This window comes from Choloepus didactylus, chromosome 3, assembly GCF_015220235.1.
Source record: "Choloepus didactylus isolate mChoDid1 chromosome 3, mChoDid1.pri, whole genome shotgun sequence".
Classification (NCBI taxonomy): Eukaryota; Metazoa; Chordata; class Mammalia; order Pilosa; family Megalonychidae; genus Choloepus; species Choloepus didactylus.
In genome coordinates, this window is record NC_051309.1 from 7,586,093 (window position 1) to 7,600,010 (window position 13,918).

Here is a 13,918-nt window from a genome sequence, read left to right on the forward strand (position 1 = left end):
CAAAGAATGCCCCAACTTGGAGTGATAGGATCCACCTTTAATTATTAAATAAACAGAGAAGAAGTAACATCCAAAATGAAGTCTCCTCGAAGTAAAGCCCATGTCCCCAAACTGAAACCCTACACCCATTTCACATTAACTCTCTGTTCCCCCTGCCCCCACCCCCGGCAACCTGTGCTCTACTTTCTGTCTCTATGAGATTCTCTGATATTTTCTTTGTAGTTGCCATGGGGCTTAAATTTAACATACTGAATCTATAACCATCTCACATGCTTTGATAGCTTAACTCTGATAGTAAGAACAACTGATATTCCTATATCTCTCTGTCCTCCCACCTTTACGTGGTTCTTGTCACACATTCCATGTTTAGACCTTCTGAATCCAAAACCACTGATTTGTCATTACATTTTATGCATTTGCCTTTTGGATCCTGTGGGAAGTAAAAAGTAGAGCCACTAACCAAAATACTGTAGTATTGGTAACAACCCTTGTTGTTACCCTCACCAGAGATAATTATTTCTTCATGCAGCTTCAATTTATTGTCCTTTGTCCTTTCTTTCCACCTGCAGCACTCTTTTGTTGAAACCCAGACACTTTGATATTTTAATGTATTATCACTGGAATTTAGACTCAAGTGCCTTTCTTACGCTTGTATCCAGCTAGTGTTATGGCAGAGCTTTCCTTGAATGCCAGGAGCTTGCAAGATAAATATTAAAAACAAAAGAAAAGAGGAAAAAAAGAAAACATCTTTCCCAGTCTTTGCAGAATGACTTGTGCAATTGGTCTCCTTCAGGGCTTACCCATATGATGAGTTTAGAGAATAGATTGAGGCCAAAGCATTAGGGGCCTCCCTGATCCTTTCTGTGCATGAGTCTTGCCTTGGACATGCATGTGTGGCTCTAGGAGTTCCCCTGTGTACACGGATATGAACGTCCCCTCTTTCCCAGGAAAGTTTCCTCACAGCCCTGGATGCTACACAGTATGTCCTATACCCTGCAATTCCTTGTCCCAGGCAGTCAATTGACTGCTTTCCCAAAGGAGAGCCCTGTCAGCAGGGCAAGTTCTGGGACAAGTGTCCTGGTTCAGTCCCTCAGGCCACCACCAGACAGGTGGGGCCAGACACACATGCTTCCCATCTGTGCACGAGGTTACTCCGCTCCCTCTGGAATTGGGACGGGCGCCCACACTGGAAGCTCAGGCCAGCTTCATGCCAAGCTGGTGAGGGGTGCAGGAGGGGCCAGTCAGGGCACCAGGAGATATTACCGCTTTTAAATAGCTTTTTTTTAATTTGACACTCACCCTGTTACTGCCATCCTTTAACTGTTTTCTGGAGCTTTGAGAAAGATGTTTCTGCCCGTTCTTGCTGGTTGTTCAGAGCCTCAGTGGGGGGTGGAGCCCTGAAGCTTCTCACTCTGCCGTCTTGACTGGGGCACACTTGTTGTTATTTTTTAATGTCAGCTTATTGAAATATAATTCACATACTGTAAAGTTCACTCTTCTAAAGTGTACAATTTAGTGGATTTTTGTATATTCACAGAGTTGTGCATACTTCACCACCATCAACTTTTAGAACATTTTCATCACCCCAGAATAAAACCTGTACACTTTAGGTATCTCCCCACCCTCCAATCCCCCCCGACACTAAGCAACTATTAATCTATTCTCTGTCTCTAGAGAATTGCCATTTCTGAGCATTTGATATTAAAAAGAATCAAACAATATGTGGTCTTTGGTGTCTGGCTTCTTTCACTTAGCATGTTTCCAAGGTTGATCTGTGTGTGGCATATATCAGTGCTTCATTCCTTTTCACAGCTCAGTAATACTCCATTGAATAGATATCCTCTCTGCCTGGCTGCTACTCACTCATCCTTTTCCACTCAGCGTATGTGCCATGGCCTCAGGACGCCGTGTACTTGTCCTTGGTGGCACTTACCCCACTTGTGATTGATGAATTACAGGGTCATTTGCTACGTGTCTTCCTGCTAGAGAATGTCTGTCCCGCTCACGGCTATACCCTCAGATTCTAGCATATGTTAGTGACTCCATAATAAAGTAGTATTGGGTGCATGGAAAATAACATGGGAAAAGAAATACTGGGAACAAAAATACGTGCATCAAATAGCCTAAAATCACAGTTTTCTCCAAAAAGAAACAAAGGGAAAGGCATCCTGGCAAGCTGAAGTGGCCCAAAGGGGGTGCTCTGTTGAGCCTGGCTTTGTAAGGACCTTTGCAAGAGAGCAACGGATGCTGGACCTCTCACGTCGAGGTGGCTCAGGCCCTGCGGGAGCCGATCCAGAACAGATCAAGGGACCCTCTACATTGTACCTGTGCACCTGGAAGAGAAGGGAGACACTTTATTTCTGGATTCTACAAACCTTGTCTTTTGGGTTCTTCATGAAAAGGAAGCGGAAAGAGAAGTTCCTGGCCCATAAGGCAGATGACATTTTGGACGAAGCCTGGGGTTTGGGTCCAGGAAGACCTGGGTTTGAATCTCAGCTCTACAGCTTTCTGGCAAAGAAAGTTCCTCTTCTAGTTTGCTAATGTTGCTAGAATGCAATACACCAGAAATGGATTGGCTTTTGTAAAAGGGGGCTTTATTTGGTTACAAGGTTACAGTCTTAAGGCCATAAAGTGTCCATCAACAATAGGTGCCTTCACTGAAGAAAGGCCATTGGCATCTGGAAAACCTCTGTTAGCTGGGAAGGCACGTGGCTGGCGTCTGCTCCAAGTTCTGGTTTCACAATGGCTTTCTCCCAGGACATTCCTCTCTAGGCTGTAGCTCTTCCTCAAAATGTCACTCTCAGTTGCTCTTGGGGCATTTGTCCTCTCTTAGCTTCTCTGGAGCAGTGCTTTCAATAGCTGTCTTCAAACTGTCTCTTATCTGCAGCTCGTCTCAGCTCCTGGGCATTCTTCAGTGTCCCTCTTGGCTGTAGCAAGCTTGCTCCTTCTGTCTGAGCTTCTGTAGTGCCCCAGTGAACTAATCAAGGCCCATGCTGAATGGGCAGGGCCACACCTCCATGGAAATTATCCAGTGCAAGATCTAGCCCTCAGCGGAGTGATCACATCTCCTCAGAAACATCCAATCAAAAGTCTCCAACCCAATCAACACCAATACGTTTCCCGCCCACACAAGACTGCATCAAAGATAATGGCATTTTGGGAGACATAATACATCCAAACCAACACAGTCCCCAACTTCTCTGATCCAGAAGTTCCTGCTTCTGCAGGTTATTCTGCAGAAAAAGAGTTAATTATTAAGCCTTACTACGTGCCTGACCCTGCTTTAAGCATGTTTGTTCTTTTGACTCACTTATTATGGTGATGAAAGCTATCATTAGCTACCATTTACAGAGGAGGAATCTGAGGCACAGAGAGTTGAAATAGCATGCCTGAGGCTGTTTCATCTGCATTGGTATTTTGTATATTTGTGGTCATGGTCACCAGATAACTAAGGTTAGCGTGGGGAAAACAGTGGAACTTGGGACAGTGATGGAAATTTTAGGGACGTGATTTCAGCTAATTATGAAGAACACCTTTCCAAGTTCTCTAATATTGGAAAGGCGTCCCTAAAGAGGTGGTGAGTTCCCCATCACTGTGGGTGTGCAAGGCAGAGGCTGAATGACCACCTGGCAAGACGATGTTGAGGGAATGTGTGCCTTGGTTGGAAGGATGATTTAGCTGATGCTTAAGGTTTATTTCATCTCTAAGGCTGTCTTTAAATTTTCTATCCTCCAGTTTCTTTCATATGACCCTCATCTAACTTTCAGGCAGAGCACAGTCTGCCTTTCTAAATAAGTGTTTCAAATGTTATCTATCTATCATCTATCTATCATCTATCTATCTATCATCTACACCTGTCTATCATCTATCTGTCATCTGTCTATGATCTATCTGTCATCTATCTATCACCTATCATCTATCTGTCATCTATCTGTCATCTATCAACTATCTATCATCTGTCATCTATCAATCATCTGTCATCTATCTATCTATCATCTATTGTCTATCAACTATCATCTATCATCTATCTGTCTATCTATCTATCATCTATCTACTCATCTATATCTGCCTGCCTACCTATCTTCTATCTTGTCTGTCTGTCTACCCACCTACCTACCTAGCTATCATCTGTCTATCCATCTCTCTCTCTGTTGGTTAAGCTTCCCCCACGCCTTCTTTTCCCTGCCATGTAGAGTGATGTCCAGGAAGACTATGACAAATGCCACAACATCAGCGTGAAGTAACATTTTCCAGCACCTGTTATGTGCCAGGCCCTGGGCTAAGGCTTCACATTCATTGAACCCCACACCTTGGGTTTAGATCCTCGCTGTGCCACTTAAAACCTGTGTGACTTTGGACCAGATACTTTAACTTTTCTGTGCCTCAGTTTCTCCATGTGTAAAAAACCTCAAAATTTACAATACCATATAGTATTTGTAAGGATTAAATGGTTTACTACATGTGAAGCTCTTAAAACAAAGCCTGCACTTACTGCGCTTGTAATTAATGAATCATAATTTAAACGCCCTAAGAGACACTGTCGTCACTGTCATCCATGGCCCTCATTTGATAATATTCTCACTTTACCAACAAGGAAACGAGTCTAGGGCTGCAGCTCACGCAGTTCCTAAAGGGGTGGAGCCGAGGCTGGAAGCTAAGCCGGTGTGACTCCCAGGCTCCTGCTTTGAAACAAAATGAAATACTTGCTGCATCAAGGAAACGGTGTTAGTATATACTGAAAAGGGGCTTAGGAGGAAGGCTCACGAGGGGGTTTGCATTGGGGAGGGGAGCACTCACCTCTCCTTTTGGTCTGTTCCAGGCTTGGCTGCCCTGCCAGGGTCTGGCCGGAGGGCGGGGCGAGGAGTGGGCAGTGATGTGGAGACCCCAGCCCAGGAGAAGCTTGTGGGCATCTGCCTGCACCTGCTCTCCCTGTGAGAAGCAGCTAAAGCCCTCGAGAGGGGCGGCCCAGTCTGACTTCTAAACGTGAAGAGCTTTAAGAGGAAAAATGTCTAAGAGGAAAGATGCAAACTGAGGGGCCCTTCTACTTTTATTCTATTTGGGCTCGTGGCAAAGTTGAAGGGAACGGACGGAGGAAGGAGGGAGGGAGGGAGGGGAGGAAGGAAAGAAAGATTTTGTTATCCTAAGCTTCGGTGATGTTTCACTCACACATGGTGACTGTTTTTAGTTGATTTAACCTCCCATTATAATTTGTACAGTGAAAAACTAGGAAGAACATCCCCCGCACTAAATTTCTATTGCCCAGGCCCTCAAAGCAACAGTATATAGATGTGACCTGTGGTGCCAGCATGGAATTTTATGGTGTTACCTGTCTGCAGAAATCAGCTTCTGATGGGGAGAATTTCAGCTTCACTAATACCAAGTTGGTTTTTGTGAATCTACATGCATACACCAGCTAACTTAAAGAAGCTGGATTTATATTGTAAAAAAAATAGCCATGGCATTTTAGTTTTCTTGCTTAATTAACTTCCATGTTGATGAACAAGCTCTTTTTCACATTCAGGGGAACATTTACTGTCTTTTGTGTCAAGTTCTATCCTAATGTTTGCCATTTGGTGAGAACTTGATTAATTTTTATGTGAAAGAAACGAGGAAAAAGACACTAATGTCTTTCTCTGTCTCTCTTTAATCATCGGTAGCAAATCAAAATCTTGGATAATTTATTTAAACAGTGCTATTTCTTTTAGACAGATGTTATCATGGGCAAGTCTATTTAATCAGTCATCATGGCTGATGTTTATTGAGTTCTTGGTATGTTCTGGGCATTGTTCTCAACTCCTGTTTGAAGAAACTCACTTACAAGAGGTCTCACGCTTGCAGCAAAACTGGCCTGAACACATATTCATCTTTATAGTGAAGTGGCCAGATGACATTTTTGTGACCAGAAAAAATTCATGCTCCCTAGGAGAGCAGTGTTTGAATCCTGTTAATTTTGCCAAATTGTCAAAACAGTAAAGCGCCTTAAGACAGAGCCCAGCAATTGTAACTCAAAATTTCTCTCTCCGTATCATGGAATCATTAGGGACTTTTTTTAAAGTGGTGTATTTCCTTGTTATCTGAATAAATTAAAAATGCCTTAAGGGCTGATGAGAATGTACCTCTTCACCAATGGATCCACTCCTGTATATAAATGATGAATTCTTAGTATTTATTTTCCTCTCTGTGGCCACTTGGGAAATTAACAGACGAGAGTTAGTTTCATCAATAGCATGATACTTTATTGGTTTAAAGGGACATTTTTCTCTCTTTTATGGCCTTGAAGCATACTGACAGTTTTTAATGTTGTCACTTCTGATGGTTTATTTATAGTGATGAACATTAAAACTGTTAAAACAAAAAGTGCCTATGAAATTGTCTTCCCTTGCGGTCGGGGTTACTGCTTCTAGGGGGAGTGGCGGCCGGTAGCCGAGCCCTCAGCTCTCGGGGCTGCTTAAAGGGTACCGGCGGCGGGGGCTCTTTCCCGGAGGCGAGGGCGAGGCGGAGGACGTGGCCGGGTCCTCGGCGAGAGGCGTGCAAGGTGTGGAGGGCGGCGATAAGGACAAAAACACTCTTCATCCAGTAGGAGTATGCGCCAAAGAGACTTTATTCAGGGGTGATTACAGGTTATATAGGTTGGTAAGAAGGGCAGGGCTGGAAAGGAGGTGAAGTAGCCTTAAATGGCAATATTGAAGGGAGAGGGGCTAGGATTGGTTCTGAGAGGACGCAGGAGCCGTTGCAGCGGGCGGGGGTTGTTCTGGCCACGGTGCATGCGCGCTGGCGGTGGCAGGAGTGGCCTTGGCACCAGGGAGTGTATGGGCAAGATAAGGAAGTGGGGAAAGGGCAGTTGGGAGAAAGGCGGTTTCCTCCGGCAAGCCTCCCCTGCCAGTGGCATTTTGGGTGAGGAAAAGGGAGCTGCCCCGACCTCGCTCCCCAGGCTCGGGGGGGCTGCAGAGGGCACTCACGCCCGTACCTACTACCCTCCCCAGGGGGTGATATCAGGTCCCCTGGCCCAGGCCTGGCAAGCCGAGGTACAAGCTCAGCTACCCGCAATTCCCCTTTCTTTTCTAATTAGAGGAAGAGGCTTTACCGGAGAGGCCCACTAAGGGTGAGGGAAGGGGGAGGTCAGGGAAGGGAAAAAGGGATTGACGGTGGCTCGGTGAGGCTGGAGCTCAGTGTTGGTGTGGTGCCCGGGCGCTTGACAATGGCTTTACTGCAGCGGGCTGGGCGAAGGTGAGGGGTTTAAAGTTCAGGGGTTCAGAGAAGCTGGAACTCGAGGCGAGAGCGATGTTTAGGTGATTGGGAAGGGCCTCGCGGTCGGCGGGTTGACCAGTGGCGTTGAGGTCGCGAAGGGTTGGCTGTTATCTTGGAGTGGGGGGCGTCAGAGGTGGCGAGTCGCTGATACTGGATTTGCACGAACGAGGAAAAAATGGCATCCGTTTGTTTTCTTACAAGCTGGACAATTTTGCGGATGAGGCAGGGTCCTAAGATGAGAGCTAGAATAATTATTAATAGGGGGCCAAGAAAAGGAAGGATGTATGGGAGGATGGGAGTGAAAAAACTGGACCAATAATTGGTGGCTTCACGATCTCTTTTACGCTTTTCCAGTCCTTCTCGGACCCTTTTCAGGCTGTCCTCGACGAGACCTGTGGAATTGGCATATACACAGCACTCTTCTCCTAGGGCGGCGCAGAGGCCTCCTTCTTTGAGGAGGAGAAGGTCAAGACCTCGGCGGTTTTGGAGCACGACCTCAGAGAGGGAATTGACAGAATTTTTTAGATGGTAAATAGCGTTTTGTAAGTGACGAATGTCCTCGTCAACAGCCGCCCTGAGGTGAGTTAGGGCGGAGCCTTGACTGGTTAGTGCAGCGATTCCGGTGCCAGTGCCGGCAAGACCTAGGAGGGAGGCAATTGTGAGGGCGGTGATGGGCTTTCGCTTTTGCAGAAGGACAGGAGCTGCAGTTTTTTCCAGACGGAGGAAGAAGTCTTCTTCGCTGTGGTATAAGACCCTAGGGATAAGGACAATTAGGAGGCAAGTTTCTTTATATTCACTGATGATATTCGTGCTGAGACAGGGGGTAAGTTCTGTAGAGGAACAGAGCCATTGGGAGGAGTTATGAGGAATGAGAAATTTTGCCGAGCTGCTGGGAAATGATTAGCTGGCACAGGTAGTGAGGTCGGGAGAGTTACTGGAGCGAGGGCGGACGCACTTTCCCGTATAGGAGACTGAATGAAAGGTCAGGGGGACGGCAGAGGTATTCCAATTGCATTCCAAGGGGCTGTCTTCTGTGCTTTCTGAAAAGGAGAGGTTGGAGGCAACGGGCTCGTACAGTGAGGAAGAGGTGGAGAGGCAGAGCCAGCAGGAGGAGGTAAAATTGGGGTTGGAGGAGTTCACTGAGGTGAAGGCCGCTTGGATAAGGCCGAGGAGGGGAGAGGAGTAACGAGAAGGGGGCAGAGGAAGCTGGGGTGGTGGGGTTGGCGATGCGCTGTTGGCAGCTGAGGTGCAGCTGGTTGGAGCTGAGGTGCGGCTGGAGGGCTGTGGAAAAAGGGGGTTAATGACTTTATTGGGACCAATGGCAGAGGGGTTTTTTAGTACAGCCTCCTTTTTTATCAAAATAAGGGAACTTGGGTTGGCTCCTTCCAAATAGATTCTGAAGCCTCAAGTTTGACCGAGTAACCAGGAGGGATCAGTGGGGAGCTGCACTGTAAGATTAAGATGTGTGCAGGATCCCTTACTTTCTTGGCCGAGCCAGTTAACAGTAGGGAGTTTGCACCCTGTAGGGGCCCACTTTAAGGTAAGGTAATGATTAGGAACAGGAGGCTTCCAATTAGTGGCTAATGTTTCACACCCCCAGTATGCACAGTAGTACTCGTTGGGGGAATTACAGTACGATTTTCCAGGATTTGAGGATGGGCACATGTAATATTGGGCCTGGGGATCACTTATCTTTTGAGCGCAGGTTTCTTCGACTCTGGAGACAAAGGTGGCGAAAGGCTTACTCGGCTCCTGGAAGAGCTTGGTGAATTTATTAGGCCGACAGGCAGAGCAATTGGCAAACGTGCGTAAGGCGATGCCTCTGAGGACAGTCCAGAAGGCAGCAGGGACATTAATATAAGCAGACGCACTTAGAAACGCTCCAGTGCCCAAATAGGCTTCGGGGGGATGATAGACTCCAATGGCTGCATCTTGCTCACTTTGCTTAGCTGCTTCTGCCTGGAAGTGAGCACGCCAGTCAACAAACTGACCGGGGTTAAAAATTGAACGGGCAAGCGAGGCCCAGTCTTGGGGGAGGCAATAGTTCATGGCGAGATCCTGCAGTATTTGGGAAGCGTATGGGCTACCTAACCCGTCCTCCTTGACGGCCCTGCGAAGCTGCTTGATAGTATCTAAGTCAATGGGATACCAGTCATGCGGCCTCTGTGGGGTGGGGGCAAGGTTAAGAGGAAAACAGCGAAAAGCACGAGAGAAAGGAGGACGCGCTTGCAGAGGGCTTGGCGCGGGAGTGGGGGTAGGGGGAGCGTTGCCCCAAGGATTGCCTTGAGGTGCAGAAGGCAGCCAGGGGTTGTTAGTTGGCAGGGTGGAAGGAGTGGCGGCAGCTGCCGGTAGCGGCTCCGAGGGGGAGCTCGCCGAAGGGAGAGGCGGGAGTGGGAGGCCCCAAGCGTCGCAAGATGGCGGCGCGGTGGGCGTGGCTAAGACACAAGATGGTGGATCAGCCCCGCCCTGTGAAAGGGTGGGGTTCAAGGCACAAGATGGTGGACTAGCTCCGCCCTGTGGAAGGGCGGGGTAAAGCATATGCGGTTTCCGGCCCAGCTTAGGGCTGATGTCATCGCCAGAGCATTTCCTCCCCTCGATGGAAGAAGAAGGAGGAAGTTCGCCATCTTGGCGTGGCACAGTGTTATTTTGCTTTTTGGGAGTCACCTCGAGCGCGTTGTTAATCTGCTCGACTAAGGACTCTGTGTCCGAGTCATGATTTGAATTAGTATCGCTATCTGAATCTGTTGGCTGGGTTGATAGGGCCTCCTTGGATTTAACGGGGCCTCGATCAGGGGGGAGGGAGCCTTGAAGGCAGGAGCGGATGGTTATCAGGGTGGGGAGCAAGCCGGGAGGGAAGCGCTTGCTCTCATGTTCCATGGCGTTGGTGACTCGATCAATAAGACGATCATAAATAACAGGGTCCCAAAGATGGCAAGTGGTGAGCCATGGGTTAAAGGGCAGCAGGAGGTCCCAGTATATTTGCAGCTGCCGGACAGACACTTTACAGCGATGCGTGTCTAGGAGACCCGCTAGAGCACGAACTTGAGGTGCCTGACATGTAGATATACGATTACCCATAGCTGAGGAGAGAGGAGGGGGAGTTGTTCCCGAGCCGGGCCGGCCGGCTGGCGGGGAGGAGGAGGAGGAGTTGTTTACCGAGCAGAGAGAATGAGATAAACTGTGGCCGCAAGGCCGAAGGAGACGGCGAGAGCGGAAAGCAGTGCCCTTTGGCAACGGGAGCAGTCAGGGGGGGGCGGTTGCAAAGAGGCACACGGTGCCAAATGAGGAAAGAAAGATACAAAGAACTACAGCAAAGTAATGGAGGGGAAGAGGGAGAGCGTTAGGAGGAACGGGGGTCATAGAAGTGCGCATACAAGAGGACGAAGAGAGCGTGGGGGATACTCCTACTGGATGAAGAGAGCGTGGGGGAAGGGAGGAGCGGCCTCGGAGCAGTGAACCTCCCATGGCTCCGGAAGCGGCGAAGGAGAGGCGGCCCTTACCTTGCAGGCGAGGAAATGGGAAGCTGGAGAGGCGTCCGGGCGAGCGGGCGACCTGCCAAACTGTTGTGTGGAGACGTTCCTCACACGGGGCACCAGTTGCGGTCGGGGTTACTGCTTCTAGGGGGAGTGGCGGCCGGTAGCCGAGCCCTCAGCTCTCGGGGCTGCTTAAAGGGTACCGGCGGCGGGGGCTCTTTCCCGGAGGCGAGGGCGAGGCGGAGGACGTGGCCGGGTCCTCGGCGAGAGGCGTGCAAGGTGTGGAGGGCGGCGATAAGGACAAAAACACTCTTCATCCAGTAGGAGTATGCGCCAAAGAGACTTTATTCAGGGGTGATTACAGGTTATATAGGTTGGTAAGAAGGGCAGGGCTGGAAAGGAGGTGAAGTAGCCTTAAATGGCAATATTGAAGGGAGAGGGGCTAGGATTGGTTCTGAGAGGACGCAGGAGCCGTTGCAGCGGGCGGGGGTTGTTCTGGCCACGGTGCATGCGCGCTGGCGGTGGCAGGAGTGGCCTTGGCACCAGGGAGTGTATGGGCAAGATAAGGAAGTGGGGAAAGGGCAGTTGGGAGAAAGGCGGTTTCCTCCGGCAAGCCTCCCCTGCCAGTGGCATTTTGGGTGAGGAAAAGGGAGCTGCCCCGACCTCGCTCCCCAGGCTCGGGGGGGCTGCAGAGGGCACTCACGCCCGTACCTACTACCCTCCCCAGGGGGTGATATCAGGTCCCCTGGCCCAGGCCTGGCAAGCCGAGGTACAAGCTCAGCTACCCGCATTCCCTGATCGTTTGGACTCTGTTCCATAGCCAGTCTCCTGGGAGACAGGCTAAGAATAAGGAAACCGCCATTGTTGAGTCCCAACAAAAGGCCAGACTCTTGCCCATCCGTTTTATACCTCATCTCTGTTAACCCTGAACCCCAACTAGGAGAGTTTTAGATTTACAGAGGCTAGTACAAGATTTCCATACACCCTACACCCAGTTTCCCCTATTACTAGCATTTTACTTTAGTAGGTACATTTGTTATAATTAATGAACCATTGTTGATGCATTATTATTAAAGTCCATCCTTTTGTTAAGATTTCCTTAGTTTTTATTTTTACTGTTCCAGAATTCCATCCACAATATCACATTACATTTACTTGTCATGTCCATAAGCTAATTTTTAGTTGGAACAAAAGTAAAAGAAACATTATTATTATAAATCCTCCAAATATTTGTAACTACCTATTTTTACCTTAGTCTCTTTTGTGGATTATAAATTACTTGTTAACAAAGACCATGTATTATATTAGTTGTATTCCTTATTGTTCCTAGTAGGGTACCCTTCACGTAGATTAAGTAAGAATCTGTTAATCTAGTGGCTGACATTCAATAGCTGGATGGAGCAGGAGGAAAAGGAGATGGGAAGAGGAGGGGAAAAGGAAGAAAGAAAAGCCTTACCTACTGTTTAAGATTGCCAAGGCTGCTATGACAAATACCACAAACTGATTGACTTAAACAACAGGAATATATCATCTCAGTTTTGGAGGCTAGAAGTCCAAGATCAGGGTATCACCAGGCCAAAGAATCTACTAAAGAATCTGTAGTGTTCTGTGATGTCTTGCTGCAATCCTTGGGTTTCCTTGGCTTGGACAGACATCTGTGCCTCTGTCACATGGTGCTATATCTCTCCTTCCCTGGCTTCTCCTAACTCACTGCATTTGAATTTCGTCTTCTTACAAGGACTTCAGCTGTGTTGGATTAAGGCCCACCATGGTTCAGTTTGGCCTGATCCAAATAGGATCTTCGAAGGTCCTATTTACAAACGAGTTCACACTCACAGGACTGGGAGTTAAGACTTGAACATGATTCAGTCTGCCACATCTACACATAATTTAAAACCTCATAGCTTTGAGGGACCTCCTTTGTGATTTCATGTAATGGAATTCTCTTGACCTTTGCTTCCCAGCTTGGAGATTGCAACCCTGAACCGGGCAGACTCAGAACTGGAGGCTTGTCGAACCCAAATCGGCAAAGATATCATTGTCCTTTTACTGAGAAATCTGACGACCAGTGGCCACCTGTCCCCTCAAGTAGAGAGGAAGATGTGTGCGGTTTTCAAAAAGCAGTTTATGTTGCTGGAGAATGAAATACAAGAAGAGTATGATCGGAAGATGGTGGCGTTGACAGCTGAGTGTGACCTGGAAACAAGGAAGAAGACAGAAAGCCAGTGTCAGAGGGAGATGGCGGCAATGGAGGAAGTGGAGGAGTTGCTGAAACGTGCTAGTGAGAGGGTAAGGTAGAGCTTTCACTTGCCTCTCTCCTCGGGAATTTGTCATCCACCCATCCATCCACCCACCATCCACTCACCTGTCAACCCACCCATTCACCCATTACCCATCTGTCCTCCCATCTACTCACCCACCTATCTACTTCATCCATCTATCTATCTACCATCCATCCAGCTGTCTACCTGTCCACCATTTCATCTATCCATTCATCCATCATTCCATCCACCCATCCATTTGTCTATCCATCCCTCTACCTATCCATCTTTCTATCCACTCATCCATTTTTTCCATCCATCCATCCACCAGTCCATCTTCCAACCCATCTATCTATCCACTCATCCATCTTCCCATCCATCTAGAATTCATTTAGCAAGCATTTACTGAGCACTTACTGTTTCTCAGGTACTGTGCTAGACAGTGAAGGTGCAGAGAAAAATGAGACATGGTCTTGCATTCAAGTAGTTCATAGTATAATATTTTAAAATGCATCATTCAGCTGTGTTATAATAGAGGTTGTTCAAAGTGTCGTGGGAGTCATGGGGGAGGAGAAAAGGCTTCCGTCGCAGAGCACGTGGGCCTGGGGAGGCTGTGATGACTGTGCGTGTGCGTTCCTCTGGGCAGTAGTCTGCACAGCCTCTGCCGTCAGACGGGCCTGGGTTCACGTTCTGGCTCTGCTCTTGAGGACACCCACCGGCCTCTCTAAGTCTGAAATGAGGCTGAGGACCCCCCTCTCCCAGGGCTGCCGGGAGGAGTGACGTGGGAAGAGCAGCCGCCTGGGGTGGGGGCTGCAGAAGGCGCTCCGTGCTCGAGAGTTCTTGGCCTTCCCAGGGCAGGCCTCTGTCTGTCCGAGATCAGCTCTCATTATTCCTAGAGATGTGGCTGCTGCTGTCTGAAAGGACTCTCGGATGCCA

The 13,918-nt window shown here is 48.4% G+C and overlaps 1 protein-coding gene across 1 annotated transcript in view; it reads left to right on the forward strand.

Moving 5' to 3' along the window:
• Nucleotides 1–13,918, forward strand: part of EVC2 (EvC ciliary complex subunit 2) — a 174,317-nt gene that overhangs the window by 61,312 nt on the left and 99,087 nt on the right. The window contains exon 10 of the mRNA XM_037829381.1: nucleotides 12,686–13,010. Coding sequence (XP_037685309.1) covers nucleotides 12,686–13,010 — 325 coding nt within the window. The remainder of the gene's footprint in view (nucleotides 1–12,685; nucleotides 13,011–13,918) is intronic.